Source organism: Psammomys obesus, unplaced genomic scaffold (assembly GCF_907164565.1).
Source record: "Psammomys obesus unplaced genomic scaffold, mPsaObe1.curated_primary_1811, whole genome shotgun sequence".
In the NCBI taxonomy this organism is placed as follows: Eukaryota; Metazoa; Chordata; class Mammalia; order Rodentia; family Muridae; genus Psammomys; species Psammomys obesus.
In genome coordinates this window covers 28,754,722-28,778,620 of record NW_026590062.1, presented here as the reverse complement: position 1 = coordinate 28,778,620, position 23,899 = coordinate 28,754,722, and the positions used below count along the sequence as shown (strand labels likewise).

The 23,899-nt window shown below is 40.8% G+C and overlaps 1 protein-coding gene across 6 annotated transcripts in view; it reads left to right on the top strand.

Moving 5' to 3' along the window:
* Kat6b (lysine acetyltransferase 6B) overlaps positions 1–23,899 on the top strand; it is a 164,900-nt gene that overhangs the window by 99,540 nt on the left and 41,461 nt on the right. For 2 of the 6 annotated variants that reach the window (XM_055606191.1, XM_055606190.1), the window contains exons 3-9: positions 4,090–4,198; positions 13,216–13,331; positions 13,500–13,581; positions 16,144–16,276; positions 18,866–19,794; positions 20,803–20,924; positions 22,867–22,982. In XM_055606191.1, coding sequence (XP_055462166.1) covers positions 4,090–4,198; positions 13,216–13,331; positions 13,500–13,581; positions 16,144–16,276; positions 18,866–19,794; positions 20,803–20,924; positions 22,867–22,982 — 1,607 coding nt within the window. Of the gene's footprint in view, positions 1–4,089; positions 4,199–13,215; positions 13,332–13,499; positions 13,582–14,364; positions 14,456–16,143; positions 16,277–18,865; positions 19,795–20,802; positions 20,925–22,866; positions 22,983–23,899 lie in introns of those variants that run through there. The other 4 variants (XM_055606194.1, XM_055606193.1, XM_055606192.1 and 1 more) reach the window with 3 other exon arrangements.

Genomic DNA, 23,899 nt, shown 5'->3' with positions numbered 1-23,899 from the left:
TTTGAGTCAGACTTAGTACTTACCATACTCAGTCATGTTTGAACTCTCAACTGACCTAGAGCTGGACAGTATGGACATGTTATATACTTTCACAGGTGAGGAAACTCAGAAGCTCAAGGAACATGTTGAAATATCAGTCTTTTCCATCATGCAAGTCTGAGTATGGTTCTGTTCCACTTGTAAGATACTTCTCTAGTGTAAGGACATCAGAGAAGGCTCGGATCCATAGGGGTCATAGAAAGACAGCCCCTGACATGTATCTCTGATTGTGTACATAGGCTGTAGAAGCAGCTGGCAACATTACACCTCCCCCATCCCCACCTACACATTCACGCCATGTTTGTCGTCAGGAAGAGGATATGAGCCTGGGTACCGCTGGCTCTGCTCTAGTTTACAGACTTGCATTTATTTTTGTTCAGTACCTTAGAATAACAAACATGTCGAGAGTAACAGATGTCGTTTCCATCAGGGCAAGAACAAAAGTAATCATGAATGAAAATAAAGCTTCTCACATGTATGTTCCTATATTTAAAGAGTGTTTCCTCAGAAAGAGCTATTTGATTGTTAGGTCAGAGATCCCAAAGACTCTCAGATGCCTTGAGTGTGATAGTGTCAGTAACGAAATTACAGCAGAGAAAGGCCATAATGGTGATCTGTAGAGCTGTGGGGACATTGATATGGACAGAACCCTGGGGAGCCGTAGGTGCCCAGCGTGAGTGTGGTGATTCTGCTCACTATCATGTCAACATACTGGCGTGGATCATCCAGCCTTTCTCAGCACAGACATCTCTTGTCCCTCAAAAGTCAATCCATCCACAGAGTTGGTGTGGCCCTATTTGCATGAGCCATCTCAAGTGTGCAGCTGATAGAAAGAGGACCATAACAGGGAGTTAGTGTTTAGTGAGTGTGTAGAATACCAGGAAGATGGAAAGTATTGCACAAGCGTATAGTAATGATGTTTCCACAAAATTATGAATGTTGCCACTGAACCTGTGCAAAGTTAGGGAAGTTACCTAACCCCTCAGACCTTCAGGTTCTTCCTACAGTAGGGGTAAGTCCACATATCTTGCATGATCAAGGTGAGTGAATGAGGTAGTGGAAGAAGGACCTCCCACTTCCCTGCTGCCTCAGCCCCTTTTCTTGAGGAAAACAGAAGCAAGGCAGGAGAGGTTCCCACAGAACAGTCTCCACATCTCTCCCTGAGTGTTGTTCTTAGGTTTGGTATTAGTTTAGCATAATCAGACATCATAGAAAAATGTGACCAGCAAGCTAGATGCCTTTATGAGATTTTTTTTTTGCTTTTTTCTTTCAAATATTTATTTTATTATTGTATTGTTTGTGCATGTTCTCACACATGCTAGAGATCAAAATAATAATTTTTGAGCAAGTTTCCCCCTTCTGTCTACTTACGTGGGTTTCCTGGACTGAACTCAAGTCACCAACCAGGCCTCTAGCAAATACTTTACCCTCTAACCTGGCTGTGTTGCCGCCCCCACCCCCACCCCTTGAGATGTCAGAGAAAGGAATTAAGAATTTTCGAATAAGGTGGGGTGTTTTGGCTTTGGTTTTGATTTTCTTTTGAGGGAGTATTGAGTGTGTTTTACTGTGTAGCACAGCCTGCCTTGAAACTCAAGCTAGCTTTGAAGTCATGTCAGTCTTTCTGCTTCCAATTCTAAAGTGCTAAGATTTCAGGTGTATGCCACTATGATGACTTGAGCTTCTGTTTTCAAACTTTTTAAATACCACTTGTCTTTAGTAGATTTGTGTGGAATCAAATTGCTATCTAACCAGACCGCTTTCTGACTGCAGCCCATTTTTCTTTATTTTAAAGGGATTATTTTTTTTAAAAGACAGTTTATATGTAGTCTGAGAATAGTGAATCAAAATAATTCTGTGACCCATTTACATGCATTACTGTAAAAGTTTCATTTCATACAAGTGACAATTTTTTAAGGTTAATTAGACTCGGCTACACTGAGGTTAGCAAAAAGTGCTTTGAATTATCAATAATTCAGCAGGGCAGACACTCCTGTATAATGCAGTGGTTTTATAGAGTATTGTGAGATAGTTATCCTTAAAATAAATGGTTGTGAGCATACATCAGCATGGTGGTATTCGCTTGAATGTAGCGTGAAGTGATAGCATCTCTGCTTCTATTATTGGCCAGAGTGCAGGACATAAGTCTTTCTGGCCATGAACTACTAGCAACCTTTGTCCTTTGTGTTACCTTTTAGTTAAAAACAAAAAATGAGCATGAATGCTGGCTGATGGCCATATCTCTCTTTCAGCTAAAAATTCATCTGGGAAAGAAAAATGGAGCTGCAGATGTGGATTTATTTCACTGTATGAATGATATGTGACATTTTGTAAATTATTTATCATTGCAAGGTGGCAACAGTGGCTTGAACATTGTTCTATCAAATGAAAGCAAGAATCCCATTAGTATAAAGACTGTGCGTTAGCCAGAATCTATCAGGGGAATGTTGTCACTTTAAAACCAGATTGTTCTTTTAATTGCTATTTAAAGGGACAAAAGTGTTCCCAAGGTATTGCAGCCGAGCAGTTGCAAGTAATAACTATGGATCCATAATTATGCTGTGCTGATTATCTGGCATTTCAAAAACTATGGCTGGAGTCAGTGACCAATTTGTTGTAGCTTGTCTTTTTTTTTTTTTTTTCCCTAGTACAGAATGTTTCACACTGCGCCTTTTTAACAAAGCTACAAAAATACGTTTGTAAAGCTACCTTAGAGAGTAAAGGGTGTGCATATTAATAAAACAAATTAAGCTAAAAATAAGGGCAGGATAACGAACACTCATTGTAAGATGAAAGTCATAGCCGTATTAAACAAGTTTTGTGAATGCTTGCTCATAAGATGAATTCATGACTTTCATGGCACGTTGTTAGAGGGAACCAAGGTATTTGTTGTATCATTATAGGCATTGCAAATATTATCTCAAAGAAATGGTTGATTTTTCAACTGACAGTTGCTTCTTTATTTATTCAACCAGCAAACATATTTTTAGTGCCTACTGTGAGCCAGGCTACGTATTAGGCATTTGGGATTGAATAGTTGCTCAAATGAGGTTTATTCTGTGCTGCTGTAGAGGTAGAGAATTAGATCTAATACAATCTTGTTTGTGATTTACATATAAAAATGTTTGTGATTATGTTGATTTTTTTTTTTATGCCCCGAATTTTTGATTCTTGAGATTTCATATAAAGACTTCATAGTAACATCCAGAGAGCTAGCAGACAACACATGGAAAGCTTGGAATGTACAATAAAAATTTAGTTTTCATACAGTTTTGGCTGTTAAAGATACTGTCGATCTGAAGGCACAGTGAACTGCATTCACATGGGTGGAAAGGCCTGCCCCGCTAGAAGTGTTAAACAGCAGTGAAGACACAGATTCACACACCGTTAAAAGCAATTGCCATAGAGAATTAAAGGGTGCCAGGGATAGACAAATGTTTTATTGTTTCTTGTATAAAGTGTGAATGTCAGAGATTGAGAGTTTATCTCCCTTGTGTGTCCTGGTTTCCCTTTGAAGTCCTTGGTGCCAGAGAGGCCTTGTTAATAGTCTTTTGATCTTCTCAAGTCCAGCTGAATCTCAGTTCCTGCTTGTTCTCTGTTCATGTGCTGTCTGAACAGAGACATACATTTCAGTATTTAATAGGTGAATAATTACAGCACTTGATAAAGTTGAGTTAAATAATCTCACTTAATTAACTAGAGGACATCCATAGTCTTCAGTGCAGAGCAGAAGAATCAGTTTATTATAGGCATACAGATTATGAGACTACTTGGGATCATAGATGAACCCTTAGTGTTCATTCCGAAGGCTGTATGACATGTAAAGGTCTAAGGTGTCACTGAATTCATAAGTTACTTCTGGATTTAATGACTACATTTAAATGTGTTCAGATACTGCTTTGCTACCACATACTTTATGATGATTTTTATTCAAAAATGTTGCTTACTTTATCAGGGTGTCCTTAAGAAATATGTAAGCAGCTTTGATTTTAATAATTTGTTTTAATTTTGAAAGGAAGGCTAACAATATTTTTTAAATTTTATTTCTTATAGCCCCGCGCCGATCCCATTCCTATATGTAGCTTCTGTTTGGGGACGAAAGAGTCAAATCGTGAAAAGAAGCCCGAAGAACTCCTGTCCTGTGCAGATTGTGGCAGCAGTGGTGAGTTCTGGGGTTTTGTGTGCTTTCCTCTTTGACTTCCACTGTCAGAGCTCCGTGCTCTCTGTCTCTATACATCACACAGTATTTGTGGTTTAAATAATTCATTTGGTGATGGAGTAGGCTTGAAAGGTAAGAACATTATACAGGTCAAGGGTGAAATAAGAATGTATCAGTACCAACATATGTTCCATGTTTAGTAATATTTGTAATCAAACTCCAGTTTCCTTCCTGTATGGACAGTTAAGTGTGGCAACTTCAGCACAGGAAGTGAAATCACAGTAGAGATTTTGTTTCTTTGTTTCTGGAGGTGTCACTCCATGTAGCCAGGCTGGCCTCAAAGGTTACCCTGCAGGCTGAGCTTTTTGAAATGCTCACTATGTTTCCTGGACCAAACTCCAGGATTAGATAAATCCTAATCTCAGTTCAGTGTCCCTCCTCACCTTCCCAAACCCGACCATGGCCATGCCCAGCTCAGAGCAGAGAGGTTTCGCTACATACAGAATCAAGTTTGTTTTCCATAATGTTAGCGTGACTCTTGTGAAGTCTGTATTGTTTTAGGTTATGACACCTACTGGTGAAATGTAGTATTTCAGTTCAACACTGTTAACTTAATGGAAGACACAGGAAACAGGAAACATAAGATGCTGGAGAGTCTTGGGTTGCCTGGAACAGTATAGATGAGGGTGCCTGACGTAGAAGGGAGTGGAGGGACTGCTGGGTAAAGTGCGTGAGCAGCGGCTGAACCATTGTCAGGGGCCCAGATGCTCCCAACAAGGGTGTCTCTGCTCTGTTCTTACCATTCGATTTTAAGATTATGCCTCCAGTGTTAGTCAGAAATATAAAGGCACATTGTGTTTATGTTTTACAAGTTTTTGTGTTTTTTAACTGGGTAGTCTTTTTTTTTATTCAGCACATAAAAGTCACCCAGCTTACATGCACATACGAACACTTTCCAGCATATAGAATGGTAATGCTGGGTCCCCCTATGCAAACGTTTGTTGCTGTTGTTTTTCTGGGGCTTAAGCTGAAGGCCTTAATGTGCTAACCATGCACTACTGCTGAGTTATAACCCCAAGCCTAAGGCTTTAAAAGTTCGTTTTTCTGTATTGGTCTTTTGTTTTTCTCTCGGGTACTAAAACATACTTTCCCTCAAAATATTATTTTAAAATTTACGACTAACAGCTGGAATTTTATTTCTGTGATAAAGCACTTGCCAAAGACCCTAGGTTCAATCCCTGGCACCAGAAGCAAACAGAAGGAAGGAAGAAAAACAGCCCCGAATGAACCTAGAGAATGCATGCTGTTACACAGAGTCAGCCACCACCTAGACCCTTTATTTCCAGTTAATCACCTAATCACTCTACAAGGGATTATCCTCCTTAGAAATGATGGTGCTTACCTCTAGACTTCCAGGAACTAAATAGCCCAGTACATAGTCTTCATGGGCACATACATACATACATGGATACACACATACATACATGAGCACCTAGACAGATGGCACCCGTTGTTACGGTTTCCCACAGTTCCTCCTGTTGTCGTCCTCGATTATACTTTAAAATCTCATCACTACTTAGGACAACTGCTGATGGTTAGATAGAGGAAATATTCCATACAGATGGGTGACTCTTAGTCATTATACAGAGATTTAACTCAATAGGCCGTTTGTGGTTCAGCAGCTCCAGGGCCTGACTAGGTGGGAAAAGCCTTCAAAATAAGACATTTCAAACTCTACCTGCAAAGTGTGTCTTGACAATCTCTGTGATGGGCTTTATAGATTCATTAGCATTCTCTAATGTGGCCATGTGGCGTGGACAGTGACAGAGGAGTACGGAAACATTATCCATGTGTTTGTTCAGCTTAGTACACCTCACCCTATGGTTCTTCTCTGCTATCAGTCCCTCGCACATCAGTCCGACTCTCCCTACTGTGCAGGTCTTCTCATGAGGCTCATTCCAAATGATTAGTCCTTTTTGCCACTTCCTGATCAATTATGTGATATTCACTATGTGCTGTTTATCTGTGGATTTTAAGTTGTACTTTAAAATGCCCTCTACCATTTCATTTTAATATCTCTTTCTGGGCACTAGACAGATTACTGGGGGTATTGAAATATGGGAAGAAAATTTCTCATTGTATATCCCTTGATGTTGATGACACGCTTGGCCCTGTTGAGTTGCCAAGAATTTGAGATTTTTATCGTCACCATAAGGCCTTCCTCAAGGGTATCGAGGTGTAAATCTACCCAGGTTGATCCCAGACTTTCTGATATAGTCAGGCTCCTCTAGTTTTCCCAGATTGATGACCTTACAGACAGAGCTCTGACCCCTCTGCTGCTTACTTTTCCATTCAGACTTTCCAGGTTGAGTTCCTTTCTGCCCTGCAAAGTACCCATTCTTTCCTAGCAAGTGGAGAGTGGATTGAGGTTTTCTGTCTATGGATTATGTCTGCCTCTGTTACTGGCAGAAATCCAAACCCTAGGGCACAGTGTCTCTGTGGAGCACAGAGGATGCCTGAAGGGCCTCTCTGGACTCTAAGTGGACACACTTAATCGTCTGTGAATGTAGCAGCTTGGGTTGGGAGAAGATCACAGCCCAGCTACTTCAGTGGTTGGGAGAAGATCCCCATTGTGGAACATTGTGTAGACATGTACTTCCTCTGGTCAATTAAGGAAACAACCTGTGTTCTTTTTTCCCTCTTAAAAATGAAGTATTGAAATGGAGTTAATTTTAGGAGGTACTGGGATACTTTTAATTTTAAACTATGTTTTTTGTTCCGCTTTTTTGGTTTTTCAAGGCAGGGTTTCTCTGTGTAGCCTTGGCTGTCCTGGACTCACTTTGTAGACCAAGCTGTCCTTGAACTCACAGAGTCCACCTGACTCTTCCTCCCTGAGTTCTGGGATTACAAACCCTCCTTAAGCTATGTTTTAACGCCTTGATTTTTATGAGGAAAGCAGAAGGTGATGGACTACATGTTTTTTGCAGTGGCTTGTCATGATGGGAGCCATGCTGGCACAGTCCGGTCCTGCAGCTCCAGTGGGACTAATGGTCAGTTGGTCCTCCAGGTGACCTTGTAGAGACTGCTGCCTTTTCATACACAGAAGGACCCACTGGCTCCAGGGTAGAATTGGGACAGTTTGTAAGGATCAAAGAGATTCTGAACATAAGATATTATTGTTAAAAAAGAAAAATGTCTGTGAGCAATATAAAACCAGAAAAAGGAAGTCCAGATGCAGTCATAAGGAAAATGATTATTCAATGTGTTTCCCATATGTGCTCAAGGCTTTTAGTCACCTCTCTCTGAAGCACCATTGCTGTGATTGCACTCCGCTGAGCTCCCATAGACAGGAGTGTAACTGTTTCCTTCTGCACCCACCAGAAGTGAGATCATTGGGCTTTTCTCCATTTTTAAGATGACTGTTCTACAGATGGTCAGAACTGTTTTTTCCCTGCTAGAAATCCTTTTTGAAACATTGTTCAAGTTCATATGTAGTAAAAATGTGAGGTGAGGTGCATAGAGATTGTATCCCCAGCCCTGGGCCCGGTTTCTATTTTCCTGCTGTCTGTAACTGTAGTTTTCTTTTTCTGCACAATGTGAAGAATAGTAAGTCTGTTCCCTGAATCCAAAGAGATACCATGAGGGTAGTAAAACAGTTATGTGAAGATGGTCAGTGACACACATCAGGGATTATTGGGGCCACACATGAATTTGGGAGCTGTGAGACAGTCCTCGGGTCTGAGGAAATGCCAAGACTGGGGAGTGATTTTACTTGACTTTCATGGATCAGCCTACTTTGAAATTAACACTGTTATATTCTCCTTGCCTCATTAAGGCCAAATTATCTTTAATTAGCTTCACATAAGTATTAGATATTATACTAAATGAAATTTTGTGTCTGCTGCTCAGATTGCTGGGTGGTTAAATCTTACTTACAGATGAGTTGTGTGCATGTGTGTTTTCAAATTAGCAAATCTAAGATAAGTGTACAGTTCAAAATTACAGCATCGTACTAAGTGGAGGCTCATTGAAACAGGAGGCACAAGAGCGGCTGTTGTGGCAGCTGGTAGAGGGAGAGGCTCTGCAGAATGCGAGCAAGAGCTGTACAACAACCGCTCACCCTGGGGAGCCCTGAGTCCATCTTTACCCCAGTGTCAATCCTGAAAAACATGGTGCTGGGGTTGCTGGTAAGGTGCAGCCTTTGGCTCTCCAGGATCTTCTTTCTCTTCCTTCCTTCCTTCCTTCCTTCCTTCCTTCCTTCCTTCCTTCCTTCCTTCCTTCCTTCCTCTTTCTTTCTTTCTGTCTTTCTTTCTTTCTTTCTTTCTCTCTCTCTCTCTCTCTCTCTCTCTCTCTCTCTCTCTTGCTTTCTTTCTTACACTGGTTTCTTAGGGTTATGTTTAAATGCCTTAGGGAGTAGTTTGTTAAGTCATCTAGTTTCATACTGACTAGACACAGTTAGGATCACTGGGTTGGAAAGCAGAGTCCTTGACTAGAAGGAATTCTAAGAGGAACACACAGAAGAAAGAAAAGGAATGAGAGCCTCACCTCAGAAGAGGATTAAATAGAAAGAAGAGGAAGAAGGAGAGAGCCTGCCTCAGAAGAAGAAGGGGAGCCCCAACCCCACTGTGGCACTGAGTCACCACACTGAGAGGCAAGAAGCAGACATCTTGGTTGTTAGCTGTCATTTCACTTAACTGTGATGTTAGGTGTTTGTATGTTTGTTGAGATTTTTTTCTTTACTGTCATAAGAATAAGAAACTGAATACGAAACTTCAGAGTGAGAAAGTTTATTTTGGATCCTGGCTGGGGAGATTTTAGTGCATGGTCACCGGGCTCCATTTCTTTGGCCCTGAGATGAGGCTGAACATCACACATAAGAAGCTTGTCTACCCAGCGATGGCGTTGGGAACAAGGGCAAATGCACATTTTGTCTCCTGGATAATCCAGGAAGTCGTTGGGAGAAAAGAGAAGGGTCTTCGCTTGTTTGTTGTTGTTTTGTTTTTGTGTCGGGATTTCTGTGTGTAGCCCTGGCTGTCCTGGAATTCTCTGTAGATGAGGCTGGCCTCAGTCTCAGAGACCTGCCTTCTTCTGCCTCCTGAGTGCTGGGATTGAAGGTGTGCACCACCTTCATCTGGCTGAGAATCGCCTCCAAACTCGGAGTGGGAGTACATAGGACCAGAGACGGGCAGGCAGAAGGGGGATGACACATAGGTGGGGAAGAACGTCATGGACTTGGGAGAGAAGAGTCAGTCAGTATTAGGGCAGAATACAAAGGATTCAGTGATGTGGGATAGCGTTAACAGAGGTCCAGTTTGGAAGGGGTTTTTTTTGGGGGGGAGAGGGGACTATGTGAGAGAATTTACATTTTTCCTGAGACTATTTGGAAGCCGCAGAAAAATTCTGTGATCAGAGTTACAATTTACAAAAGTACCTTAGGCTGCTGTAGAATAATGAGAATTTAGGTCAAGATGAGCTTTAGATTATTATAACAGCACCAGAAGGAAAGTGTGGATGTGTTTAATAGCGGGATTTATGTTCTGACATAGAATCTAAGTGGTTGTGATCACTTGATGTGTGAGACTGGGACAGTGATGACTTCTTTTTCGGTGACTCACTGAGTACCCATAATATGCCACTTGCTCCAAGAGAAGGAAGGTGTTTGTTTGCTAAGACTTGGTGTTGGTATTGTGGTGGCCCCTTAACTTGAAGTGCTGAGGAAGGTTTTGCTGTGTGGCCCAGGCTGGTCTTGAACTTTCAGTTCCTTTGTCTCTGCTTCAGTACAGTAACGTTTGTCTTTCTGAAAGGGTAGGAATCATGTCTGTCTTTTCTACTGTTTCTAACGCTAGTTAAACGTCATATGAAGAAAGGGTACGTAAAAGCTAAGTAACCAGCCTGAGGGATCTGATATCAGATTATTTATTAGCATCCTTCCTTTTTCCCTTCATCCCTCCCACCTTCAGTTGAATCAGGTGCTCCACTGTGGTGCTACACCCCTAGCCCTTCATTATTTCTCTGTTGATGCTATAACAGACTGCCACTATTTAGTGATTTAAAACAGCACGTTTCTTATTTTACAACTGTAGGATTAAAGTCCATTGTAGGACTCATCAGATTACAGTTAAGGTGTTAGGAGGTTGGGTGTGCTCTCTTAACTATAGAAAGAAAGTCCACACCATTGTTCATTGGTGTGATAGGATTCGGTTACTTGTTTGGTAGGCCTTTGCCTTGCTTTCAGGTGAATCCCTTTCCAGAGGGAACCCTGGTGCTTGGCTTCTGGCTTTCCTTTCTCCATCATCAGAACCTGCTATGACAAGTGGAGATCATTGCATGTTCCCAACATCTCTTCTCCTGCTGCACGAAGTCTGTCGCTCAATCAGAGCTGTGCTTATAGGGTTGCTTTCTCCACATGGCATGAGAACTGGGCTATCTTTTAGGACCATTATCATATTTACTATACATGGTTTTTCTTCTCAAGTACTTCCTCGTGGTTCAGGGCTCCTTTAGTACTTACTTAGTTCTAAACCATTTTTCCTTTGGTTTTACTAGATAAAATTATTATAAATTATGAATACTTAAGTGCTTGTAGAACAATGAATAAGTGGATGAAGACTTAACATGGCTCTCAAAATCTGATACATTGCAAACTTCAGTAATCAATCTATTTCCTGAAAGACAAATGCTCTTGAATTCTGTCAGTGTTGAAAACAAGGATTTTAGAGAAATGACTGCATTTATGGAGTGGCTCAGTAGAAGATGATGGATTACATTATCAGTACCATTGATTTCTAGTATCTCATTACTATAGATTGGACAATAGTACATCAAGACTCAGTTACAATCTTTTGTTTTATTTTTAAAGTTAATGTGAGGAAGGAAAATGAAAATGTCTCTTCATTGCTCAAGGTCTTTTACAGAACCATGGAAATGTAGAGCTGGAAGGATCGGTAGCCAGTTCTTTTAAGCTAAGTAAAGAGAAAATTGCTTCCTAAAAGAAAGATGAGCTGAAGGTTTTGGAATTTGGTAGGGCAGCTTAAATAGTAGTAGTTTGAAATACTATAGCTTAAAGTGGAAGAAAGCACTAAGAGGAAAAAATGTTCCTTGCTTTTGATTGAAAATGGCCAGAATCTATTACTTTTGAAAATGTTAAATTTTTTTTAAAAAAGTCTCTTGTAGAATATCTATAGGAATAAATAATAAGCTGTAATATGATATGAATTACCTTAGTTACTGAAGAAAGACTAAACTACTGAGCACAAAAGGAGATTCTAATGTGAAGAAAAATTCAGTGCATGAAATTGAGGTCATGTGTGCTGGTGATGTACCAGTCACAGGAAGTAATGAAGAGTGGGGGAGGAGTAAAGGCTGTCTTTTTAAGCTGATAGGATCCATTTTAAGGGTGGAATTTCAATTGCTATTCTTTAAAGTTGACTTTTTGGTTCCTTCAACATGGGAAGGAGTGAGGTGATCAAAGTAGCCTCTCCCCTCTGAGCATGCTCTCCTAGGTAATAGGTGAGCTGTGTGTGTTTGCTCTTCCTGCGTAGAGAGGTCTGACTGGTGCCATTTTTCTATCCTAGGCCCTCTTCCACTCCTTTGAATAGGAAGCTGGTTGAGGAAACTAGTGTCTTCGGTTAAATGCCTTTGCCTGGGTGTCTCTCCCAGCCTGAGGTTGGAACCATTTGGCAACATTTGATTTTCTCAACATCTTAAATACAGATGTTTTGATTTTTTTTTAAGAGTAGGGAATTATGTACTTTTATTAATGGCATTGATGATTGATATTGAATGTTTTTACTTCAAAAACCAAATCTCCTGGTGAGTGGAATTTTATGAAGCACCTGTTAAGCTTTAGGGAGGAGAACGTTTTTGGCAGGAACCCAAAATACATATTTAAACAATGAAGCTGCCAAAGTCAGGAAATTATAAAACAGTTTTGAAATTACAGAATCTGCTTTTTTTATTACCCCTCAGGTTTCCTTTTGCAGCTTGCTTATAAGTTCTCTCACATGGGATTTTCTAATGTTCTTACTATTTAGAGACCAAATTTAAAAAAAAAGAAAGAAAGAAAGAAAAGAAATAATAATCAAGTTTGGAGCTCTCCTTGGGGCTGTGTGAGAAAGGGCCATTAGTTTTTAAATGGAGCTGCTTTCCAGAGCCTCAACTCACGGGGAACCCTCTCATGCGGGGAACCCTGGTGTCATTCCTCTGGGGCTTTCCGCAGACTGGACATGTAGAGTGTTACTGGATAAAAATGTGCCCAGAGTTGTGTGGAAAAGCACAATGCTCAAGAAAATTGAGGCAGCCTGCTGAGGGTGGCTCTGTCTCCGTCTGCCTTCCTCGACTTTCAACCTTCATGGTTGTTCCCCTTCTGTCATATTTGAAACTCAGTGGCTCAGGAACAGGGTGGCAGTAGGCGTTCTTGGTGTCCTAGTAGTGGATGTTCTCTGTGCTGTATTGAGTGAAGGAATTCCGTACGGCACTTGGTGTTGTGTTGTACCAAACAGCCCCGGTTTCTCGTTAAGACAAGATCTTGCTTTGTATTGACCAGACTCCTGAATTACGTTATTACAGGTGTGCACTACCACCATACTAAGCTCAGCTTGCTTTCCATTTGGCTTTTAAAAAATTTATATGATTTAATCACACAGAGAACATTGTTTGAACTTGACTACCAATTACAGTGCAGCGTAGTCAAGAGCTGTGGGCACATGGTGGTTAGTGAAGATGACAGGACTAAGAGGCTAGAACACATACACGCTGTCTCAAGTCCTGCGAGACCGTTAGTGGATGAACTTCAGCTTTATTTCAGAGAACAAAATCACACAATCATTCCGCCGAGCAGGGGAAGAAGGAAAAGACAAAAGGAAGGCCATGAGTCTGTACAGCTGAAGTCTGTGGACTCTTTCATTTTCAGGTTCCTAAGACTCACTGGTCAGCATCACTGGCCATCCACTGAGTAAAGGGAATGAGAGTTTTGCAAAACTAAGACACTGTTGGCTGAGAGCAACTGCTTTTCATTGCAGGGCACCCATCCTGTTTGAAATTTTGTCCTGAATTGACCGCAAACGTGAAGGCCTTGAGGTGGCAGTGCATCGAGTGCAAGACGTGCAGCGCATGTCGGGTCCAGGGCAAGAATGCAGTGAGTATGCTTCTGCTCCCGTTCCCTGGGGGCGTGGCCTCGGGGATGGCGCGGCGCACCTACGGAGTTGTGGCTCTCTTACCATGTCTCACTGTTAACCTGGGAACTTGAGGGTGTTGGTGCTCTGCAATTGCTCTCAGTCTCAGTCTCTAATATGTTCTGTTACAGGACAACATGCTTTTTTGTGACTCCTGTGATAGAGGATTCCATATGGAGTGCTGTGACCCACCACTTTCCAGAATGCCAAAAGGTGAACTTTTAAACCATACTGAAGATGTAGGTCTTGGAACGTAACAGAGTGGTAGAGCACTAGCCCAGCGTGTGTGAGGTCCTGATTCAGTTCTCAGCATGTATTGGGGTATATCACACTAATTCAGACCTAGGGAGGAAACATATTCTTGCCTTCCAACAACCCCTTATTTAGTAAGTTGGATTCTGAGTCAAGAGTTTATAGCACTGTCTGTATTACCAAGTAGAGGAAATGAATTTTGTATTTTTAAAATTCATGATGACAGTGATGACTGCAGAGTACTTCAGCAGGAAACCATCACCAGGTTTTCACTGTTGGTTGATATCTAAATGCATGAACATCTGAATTCTCTGTATTTGGTGTAATATGGAGTTTTCTTCTCTGTTTATTTGTGTAAGTCAGTCATGTTCCTGCCCTCCTCTTGTTTGCAATACATTAAGCATTTAAAAATGAGCTTGCCTTTTTATTATGGTATGTATATATTGACATTGTGGAAGGTACAGAAAATACAAACATAAGAGAAACATGGGGGGGCAGCTGCCAGGTCTTTCCCTGCCTCTACATGCCCTTGTCAGAGGAGCATTCTGCACGTGTGTGTAACTTTGCGTTTTCCCCTTTTCAGTAATAGACAGTCAGCACTCTCATGTCATCGCTTGCTCTCCTAAACATGATTTTAAAAGAGTCATGTTGAGCACCATGTTATTGAGCAGGGATCCTAGCCTGCTGTGGGCCGTAAATAAGCTTTGCTGGCGCGATGCTTTCACTCTGGATCGTGAGGTGTCTCAGTGGGGCACCATGCTTTGCCACCCCTCACTGCTCCCTGTTGTCACATTCGAATTTGCTTCATCACATGCAGCCAAGGTGCTTCCTAAAGGTATTTCATTTTGCAACCTCGTATATAAATGAATCATAATTGATTTAATTAACCAATTCTCTACGGTAGATACTTCAAATGTTGCAACTGTGTCCGTCACTCCTAAAGAATTCATAGAGCGGAATTTTCTAATTAGAGGCTACTAAATTGAAAACTTGGCAGTTTTTGCACTGACTACCAGTGTGTCAGGACACTGAGTATCCAGGTGTGACCAGGATGCTCGCCATCAGTAGACTCACCTAGCCTAGACATGCTTTCTGTTCTAACAGCTTTAAAATATCTTTTCATCTTATGACTAGTAATAGCTTGGATTTGATAAAGCTGTCGTCTTATTATTTTAAATCAATTTTAATAGTAAGGAAAAAAATCATGTCAGTTTTGTCCCTTTTCATTAAGGAGACCCTGATTATTGACTGTGTCATCATTTGTGAGGTACCTGTTTAATCATTTTTTTTCTATTGAGGTTCAAGTACTTACAGCTTTAGTTTTACATAAATATTATTCAAATTTTGATTCCTGATATTTGTGACATTCTTTTTTAAATAGTATTCTCTTTCCATAGGTTTATATAGTTCTAGCTCTCCCCATCCCACCATGGAAATTATATTTCTCTAGAGAGCTCTTTGTGCAGTAGATTTAAAAAAACAAAACAAAACAACTAAACACTTTTTTAGTTTGTATATAAACATTTTATGACAGATTGTGGTGGATTACACTGGTAATCCCAGTTCTTGAGATACTGAGGCAGGAGGATCTAAAGTTCAAGGCCAGCTGGGCTACTCGAGAGTGTATCTAGTGAAGAGGATAAGAGAAAGGACTGAAACATTATGATGAAGCATAGGAAGTAGCTCTTCTCCTTCCAGGAAGTTTATTGAATCACTTCCTCATTTCCCCATCACTTTAATTGGAATTTTTTGATATGCTAAACTTGTCTATAATGTTCACATCTTCTGGTTTATTTTAATTGACCAATTTACACATGCCAGACATGTAAGTTCAATTATTGTAATGCCAGAATTCTTAAAATTGTTAAATTTTAATTTTAAAATGTTTGAACTCATAATCCTTTTTAGTATTGGAAATTTCCAAAAGTGATTGATAAAACAAACAAAACCGTTTTCCCTGTGGAACTTTGAAAGTCTGATTGACTAGAAAATTTTTCTCCCAAGTGATAAGAAAGAAATAAAAGATAAATGGTTTCTGACTTGGGTTGGAGAGATGGCCCAGTGGTTAGGAATTCGTGCTGCTTTCCCAGGGAAGCAAGCAGCTCACAACTGCCTGTAACGAGTTTTAGGGGATCCAGCGACTTCTCTGGCCCACTTGGGCATATACACATGACATACTTTCTTAACGTGCGCGCTCGCGTGTGCACACACGCACACACACACACACACACACATACAATTCATTAGTGAGTATGGGGTGGTGGGAGGCTCAGTGCCAAGTGGGGAGCACATTAGGAAAGAGTGGTGAGCTACGGCCAGCCCCTGCTCTCACTGCCCTGAACTGAGCTCTTTGACCTTCAGCACTGTCTGTCTGAAGAGAATAACAGGGAGTGGCCGGCCCACTCTTCGAGAGAAAGTTCTACAGACAGGTATCCTTGGTCAGGTTACAGCTACAAGTTTATATTTAATATCTTCAACGTAAGTGAAACATTAAATTTTTTTTTCATATATATATTAATTCAGGGATGTGGATTTGCCAAGTCTGCAGACCAAAGAAAAAGGGAAGAAAACTACTTCATGAGAAAGCTGCACAAATAAAACGACGATATGCAAAACCCATTGGACGACCGAAAAATAAATTAAAGCAACGATTGTTGTAGGTTGAGATCTTATTAAAAGAAATCTTTTATGTTGTGCTTTAAAAAATGTAGGTAATTGTAATCCCCTTGGATTTTGTTAGATTTTTTTAGCATAATTTTTCTAAACTCAATAAGGAATAGTTTTCTTTTGCATAAGCTATGGGATTTCCCCCAAAAATAATATTTGTAATTACAGTTGGTATTTTGGGGTCTTCTCTTGGCAGTAGATGTGTTACTGAGTGACATATTTCAAGCAGCAAGATGGAAGTGTTGTAAGAACAGCAAACTTCCTCAGCCTTTTTTATTGGCTGAGCATTTTAGCTTAATTGTATAAATATTTTCACAGGAGTTTTTAAAACCAAAGAGTAATTTGTTCATGTCTGTAGAGATTCTCTTTTATCATTCCTGATAGCATTTAAAAAAATAACTATCCCTTCTGATGCTAATGTAATATTACCACTTTTTCAGATATCTTTTCCAAAATAGTAGCTTCTGAGAAACCTACAAATGACTGTCCCCTATAAGATTCGACATTCAGTAGGTGTAGATGTATGCAGAAATACAGATAAAATATTTTGTAGTAAACCACAGGTCTACAATGATAACCCCATTTCTAATTTCCTTTGTTGTGTAATTGTCATTAATGTCTAGCTGAAAAAGATGAAGTAAAGGGAATGTGTTTTTAACCTATAGAGAGTATAGATTTTAGTATTAAGAAGCAGATAGACAGGGCTGAATGTGTTGGCACACACCTTTAATCCCAACACTTAAGAGGCAAAGGCAAGGCAGATCTCTGAGTTCGAGACCACTACACAGTGAGTTCCAGGACAGCCAGGTCTGTCTTGGGGCCTTAAGAAAAGGGGCCCTGTGCTTTATAGATGAGCAGGTACTCCACCCACCTCGGACAAACACTGTTAATCTTACTGGCATATTCTTTTCTCCTTATTTACCCTGCAGTTCACTCTGTTATGTGCTCTCAGAAGTGTTTCTGTACTTCAATTTCCAAAGGAGAAATGGAAAGTGCAGGTTCTTTTCTGAAATTTTCTATGAAATTTAATGAAAGCCCTTTAACTGGAAAGGTAGACATTTTAAAATAAATTTTGGTTGTTAATTTCTAGAAACAAATATAGAACATTTATGAATAAGGTCTTTCATTTAGTATCATTTGATGTAGAAATTCTGTTTTTTTCATTTGTCCTGTGTAGACATTGTTCTTGAAATGGGACAGTCTCCTTAAGATCCAATTACAAAATCCAAAATAGAATATAAACTTTCTAAACAAAGGGTACAGCTGGAAATTGCACTTGGCACCAGTTCTGACTTTTTGTTTGTCCAAAATTGTCCTTTGACTTCAGGAATTTTTAAGACAGTCTAGGGAGATTTTCTTGTATATGCTTTATAAGCATATTCTTCTTTCTGGCCAATCTGTTCAGATCCAGTCCAGATGTAGAATTGTAATGCAGACATTTTAGCCTGGATGAGTTGTTTCCTAGCCCTCACTGTGTCTTTCAATGACACCAGAGATCTCCAGTGTTCACCTGATTTGGCTGAAACGGTGGGACCAGGCCAAGTTCCTGGTAGTCGTCCACCTCAGGTGAACCTTACAGAAATTGGTTCATTAAATCTTTGTGTACAAGATAGGCACTAAAATGTGTTCTATTTGTAATTATTTAAGGTATTTGGTAATTTGTTATCATACCATCTTCAGGCTTCCATTTTTCCATTAGCTTCCAGCTAAATTGGTAACTTTGAGCCTCAGCATTGTCATGATCATATGCAAATGTTTCTGCTGTATAAATTTCTCCTGCAACATGGCAGCTCCCAGGGCTCAGCCTGAGGTGCAGGCAGTCAGCTGTGTTTGTGGAGTGGCTCCTACAGCAGTGTGGCCAGAGCCCAACCTCACGAGGGGAAATGACTCCCATGTCATGTCCGATCTGCCGCCGCTTCTCCTTAACCATTTCTTTTTCTTTTCTTTTTGTTGTTGTTTTGTTTTTGTTTTTTGCAGTTGTCCTTTTTCAGCAATATTTTATGCTGTAATTGTCTTCTCTCCTAGGAGAGTATTACTCGCTGTTAATCATCCTGAACATAAACTAGAAGAGGGTATCTTTATTTTTATTTTTTAGTACAAATTTATAGACATACCCAAATAAATGCAATTTGGGTAATTTTTCCAAACTAAGTGAAAAATTGCTTCTCACTAGAGTAAGGACATTCTTCTGCCCTGGGTCACAAATGTGGCCGACTTCCTTTAATGATTCTTAAAGGGTATTTCAGGAAATCGTGATTACGTGGACAATACTGGGATGACTTGTTTTTGTCTAATTATTCTGAAAGCTTTGGGTATTTTTTAGTGTCTTCAAAATTATTCTTTGTACTGCACTTGGGTCCACATGGATTCTCCTAGTACCTATTGGATGGGCCCTCGGAGAATCCTGACACCAAGAAACATAGGTGGTGGCACACACAAAAACCCCTTGTTAAGGTTGCAATTAATTTTTTGAAGTCCAAGTACATTGACTATGCATCTAGTTTCTATAGATTTGTTATTAGATACCTTTATCATTCTATTATCCAATGCTGATACGACTCTCTAAATTTTTGCCTAGGTCTGTAACCAGTGATGAAGGATCCATGAATGCACTCACAGGAAGGGGGTCACCTGGTAGGGGTCAAAAGACTAAAGTCTGTACCACACCTTCATCTGGTCATGCTGCGTCTGGGAAGGACTCAAGCAGCAGATTGGCTGTTACAGACCCCACCCGGCCTGGTGCCACCACCACCTCCACCACCTCCTCCACCTACATTTCTGCCTCTACACTTAAAGTTAACAAGAAAACCAAAGGGCTCATTGATGGCCTTACTAAGTTTTTCACACCATCACCTGATGGTCGCAGATCACGAGGTGAAATAATAGACTTTTCAAAGCACTATCGTCCAAGGAAAAAGGTCTCTCAGAAACAGTCATGCACTTCTCATGTGTTGGCTACAGGTACCACACAAAAGCTAAAACCTCCACCTTCTGCACTTCTGCCCCCAACCCCCATCTCTGGTCAGAGCCCCAGTTCACAAAAGTCCAGCACTTCCACCTCTTCTGCCTCTGCCCAGAGCTCTTCCAGCCAGTCCAGTGAGCCCTCCTTTAGCAGTCTTACTAACAACAGCCAGCTGAAGGCACTCTTTGATGGACTTTCTCATATCTATACCACTCAGGGACAGTCTCGAAAAAAGGGACACCCAAGTTATGCACCACCCAAACGCATGCGTCGTAAAACAGAATTCTCTTCCACGGCAAAAGCTAAAGCCCGTTTCTTTGGAAAAAAAGATTTTAGGAGCAGGTTTCTCTCTCGCCCCTCCTCTAGCTGGGGAATGACTAGAGGACATATTTTTAAAGCCATTGCTCACTTCAAGCGAACAACTTTTCTTAAAAAGCACAGGATGCTAGGCAGATTAAAATATAAAGTGACCCCTCAGATGGGGACCCCGTCACCAGGGAAGGGGAGCTTGGCAGACGGAAGGATTAACCCTGATCAGGATGATGGTAAGCAAAAGGTGAAAGCTCCAGCCGAACCTGCGCCCCGCCCCCACCCCCACCCCAAGAGAACCAAGAAATCGACTCCTGTCCGTGACATAGGCTCTAGCTGTTTCTCTGTCCTCTTCACTTTCACACACATGCAGAGACACCTCAACCTTTTCTAATGCTGACTAAACCTCCAAAAATGTTGTTATTCGAACTAATACTCCATGGCCTTCTATTATTTATTCCATTTGTAGTGGCACTAGGCACTCCCCTTCCCCCCAGATGCCTTCATAGCGTTGCTTCTGGCTTTGTAGTCCGCATGAGTAGCCACTGCCATGCCTCTGCCATGTTCTCTCCTGTGCCGCCTCCGTAGCCAGTGTCGCCTTTGCGTGTGCTGGCAGTGCTTCCAGCCAGGCATTTGAGCTCTGCCTCTCCCTCTACGCCATTGCTTTCTCATGACGAAGTTCATCCTGCTCCCGTCTCAACAGAGCCTGATCCATGAGTCTGTGAAGTGTGCATTGGATTTGAGTGTGTGTGCGTGTGTACCCATCCACCTGAGGAAGAAAACTGATTTCCGAAGTTCATTGAACAAATTGGCCCCATTACATTTGTTACCCTTTATCCAACAAAAAGCCAAAATATGTTGTTTGGAAAAATTGGTAGATTTTATGACCTCAAAACTAATGATGGGAATGCTATAACTAGACATAATTTCTAATCTTGATTGAAAAACTATGTTTTGCTTTGTATTGTTCTTGCTTTCCCTTGTATTTGTTTTAAAAAATAACATATATATATATATATATATATATATATATATATAATGTTCAATTGAAAATTTAGTTGTAGTAGGGAAAGAATTACTGCTGGATCTGTGAGCAGTGCTTATAGCTAAACAAGATTATATCACTCAATGAAAAAGAGATCCCTGATTGCCCACTGTGCTAATTTGGTACCATTTTGGTAATATGAACTGGTCACCCATGCTTCAAATCAGTGAATACACTTTCTGCTGGTTTTAAATGACAGATACTGAAATTAAAATAAGCATCAAACAAGAAAGTACAGATGTAAATGTGATCGGAAACAAGGATGTCGTGACTGAAGAGGATCTGGATGTTTTTAAGCAGGCCCAGGAACTGTCTTGGGAGGTAAGGCCAGGATCCCACATAGCAGTAGTGAGAGTTGTGCGATTTGCAGCCTCTGACCTTTGCTGTGAGGCTGCAGGGTATTAATGTCCTTTGAGTTCTCTCATGCTGGTGCCCTTTTTTTTTTTTTTTTTCAAGTTATAGCAATAACTGCGGGATTATCTTTTTTCAAAATAGGGAAAGTCTCAAGTGGTCTTACAAAATAGACCAGAGAAGTACTAGTTATACAGATATAATAACAATTAGCTGGTCATGGTGGCACATGCCTTTAATCTCAGCATTCGGGAATCAGAAGCAGGCAGATCTCTGTGAGTTCAAGGCCAGCCTGCCTGCAGTACAAAGCAAGTTCCAGGAGAACTAAGCTAATAGAGAGAAAAACCAAAAAATAGTAACAATAGTGGCCAGTGGGATGGCTCAGGGTGAGCCTGACAACAGAGTTCAATCCCCAAAGCCTGTGGTAGGAAGAGAGAGCCAGCTCTGGAAAGTTGTCCTCTGACCTTCACAGGAGCAGAGCACGTAGGTACGTGCATGTGGGCACACACTGAAACACAAAATGAAGGTGTGTCTTTTTTAAAAAGCTTCTAATTTCTGATAATTTTGTTGACATTTGGAAAATACCAATTTCAAATTGTAACTGAAAAGCACATCCCTTTTCAATTTACTGGTTCTTCTGACGCAGATGGCTAGCCATATGAAGATATGTCAATTTTTAACTTTTTGGCATTGATAAATGCAGTGTTGTCTTTTACAATCAATTGAAGTCATCTTTATTTTTACTGTCTAGTTATTTCTCTAAATGGTTCCACTTAACATGTCAGTTCGACTTGAGATACTGTCAGCAGACATGGAGAAGTCAGGCTATAGACATCTCCGAGACACACTTACAAGTAATTACAGAGTTCTACTGTCAGTAGACAAGAGTGTATGGCCATTATTGTTGTGTCCTAGGCTTTCCTTTAATGAGATCACGCTGTCCATTGTGGGCTTCTGGCTTTTTTTTAGTAGCAGCCAGTCATGCTGAAGGCTAGTGGTGCTTTTAATCCAAAGAACTAGTGTGATTTTCATTCCTTTTTCTGCCCCCGACAGAATGCTTTGTGTTTGTTCCCCTTCAGCTGAAGCAAATGCCAGGTTTCCCTCTTCAATATTGTGTGTGTGTGTGTGTGTGTGTGTGTGTGATGAGAATATTCTAGGTAAGGGACAGTAATCACTATCTGAAAGATAATGCAATTCTAGTGCTACCACATGGAAAGCTTCTTTTTAAAACTACATTTACTCGCTTTGTTGGGGGTCACACATAGCAGGTGTAGAAGTCAGGGGACAGTTTTTCTCTGTTTCCTCCATGTGGGTTTCAGAAATCAGACTCAGGTTATCCATCTTGGCGGCAAATACCTTACCTAAGCCAGCTCACCAGCCCAAAAGCTAAGGGGCTTTTTTCAAGAAACATTTCTTTTTGTATGTCAGACAGTATACTAGCCGTGGAGGCTACCACAGTGATTATGCAGACCCATGTAGCCTGATTCATGGGAGGAGGGGAAAGCACAGGATCACGCCACTTCACACTGCACAGGTATAACTCACAGGTGCTTAACTACAACTTCTGTAGGAGCAGGGACCTGCGTGTGGGAAGATGGTGTAGCAGCAGCTGCACCAACTTCTCTTCCCAGTTTGAATTTGGTGCAGTGTGTTGTTAGACCCGGTTTATAGACTTTGGGAAGTACCTGCATCACATTTGTTACCCATTTTTGACATATTTGTTGTGAGGATGTTATTTTGTGCGCCTATGAATTATGTACAAAGAGGCTTAATAATTTCTGTTTTAGCAGCATGAAAATTCGTAATTGCTATCAATGATACGTTTGGGTAGCCTCATATGAAAAAGAACAATGTAAATGAAATACTCTTCTTGGTACTTGTACTTTATCACGATTTGTTGTTTGTTTATCAGAAAATAGAGTGTGAAAGTGGAGTGGAAGACTGTGGTCGGTACCCTTCAGTGATAGAGTTTGGAAAGTATGAAATCCAAACCTGGTACTCCTCGCCTTACCCACAGGAATATGCAAGGTACGGACTGAGCCTGGCAGGCTGTGTGTGAAAGGAAGGATGACGCTTGGCTCTAAAGCAAGAATGAATGGTTCTGAGAGCAAATTTGGGGTCTGAGGGGATAGCCCAGTTGGAAGAGTGCTTGCCTAGTATGCATGAGGCTCAGGTTCCATCGCTTCGTGCCACGTAGAACAGATCATGGTGTGCACCTCTGTCACTTGAGTGTATGGGAGGTGGAGGCAGGAAGATCAGAAGTTGAAGGTCATCTTTAGCCCTACGTATTGATTTGGTGACCATGAAAATTTGTCTCCAGAAAATAATGAATGAATAAATAAGCAAACATAAATTTTGGTAGTCAGCAATGTTTGCCATGTGCTTGCTTTTGCGGTGTGTGTTTGTACTGTTAGTGTATGTTCCTTCACCCTTAGGAGCCACAGGTGTTACAGATTTCTCTTTGAGCCAGGAGATGGTGGTGCAAGCCTTTAATCCCAGCACTTGGGAGGCAGAGGCAGGAAGATCTCTGAGTTCAAGGCCAGCCTGGTTACAGAATGGGTTCCAGGACAGCCAAGGCTACACAGAGGAAAACCTGCCTCAGAAAACCCAAAATGAATTTTTCTTTGAAATTTGAGGCCATGTTGTTTTTGCTTGGTTAAAAGAACAAATGCTAGTTTTATATGGAACCAAATCAGGAAAAAAAAAATAGCCATTTAGAGGTACTTGATAGATTTCCTCCACTTGCTTTCTTCTAGTTACGGCTATAAATCTTATTTTTAATTTCTCATATTTTATTTTGAAGGTTTTTCTCCAAGAAGTTTAGTATAATAGAAAAAATAGGAAGGGGCATGTGACTGGTAACATTAGGAGACCCTTCCACAAATCACTTAAAGTCATTTCCCTTCTTAAAAAAGAAGATAAATTAATGCTATCGGAAGATCTCA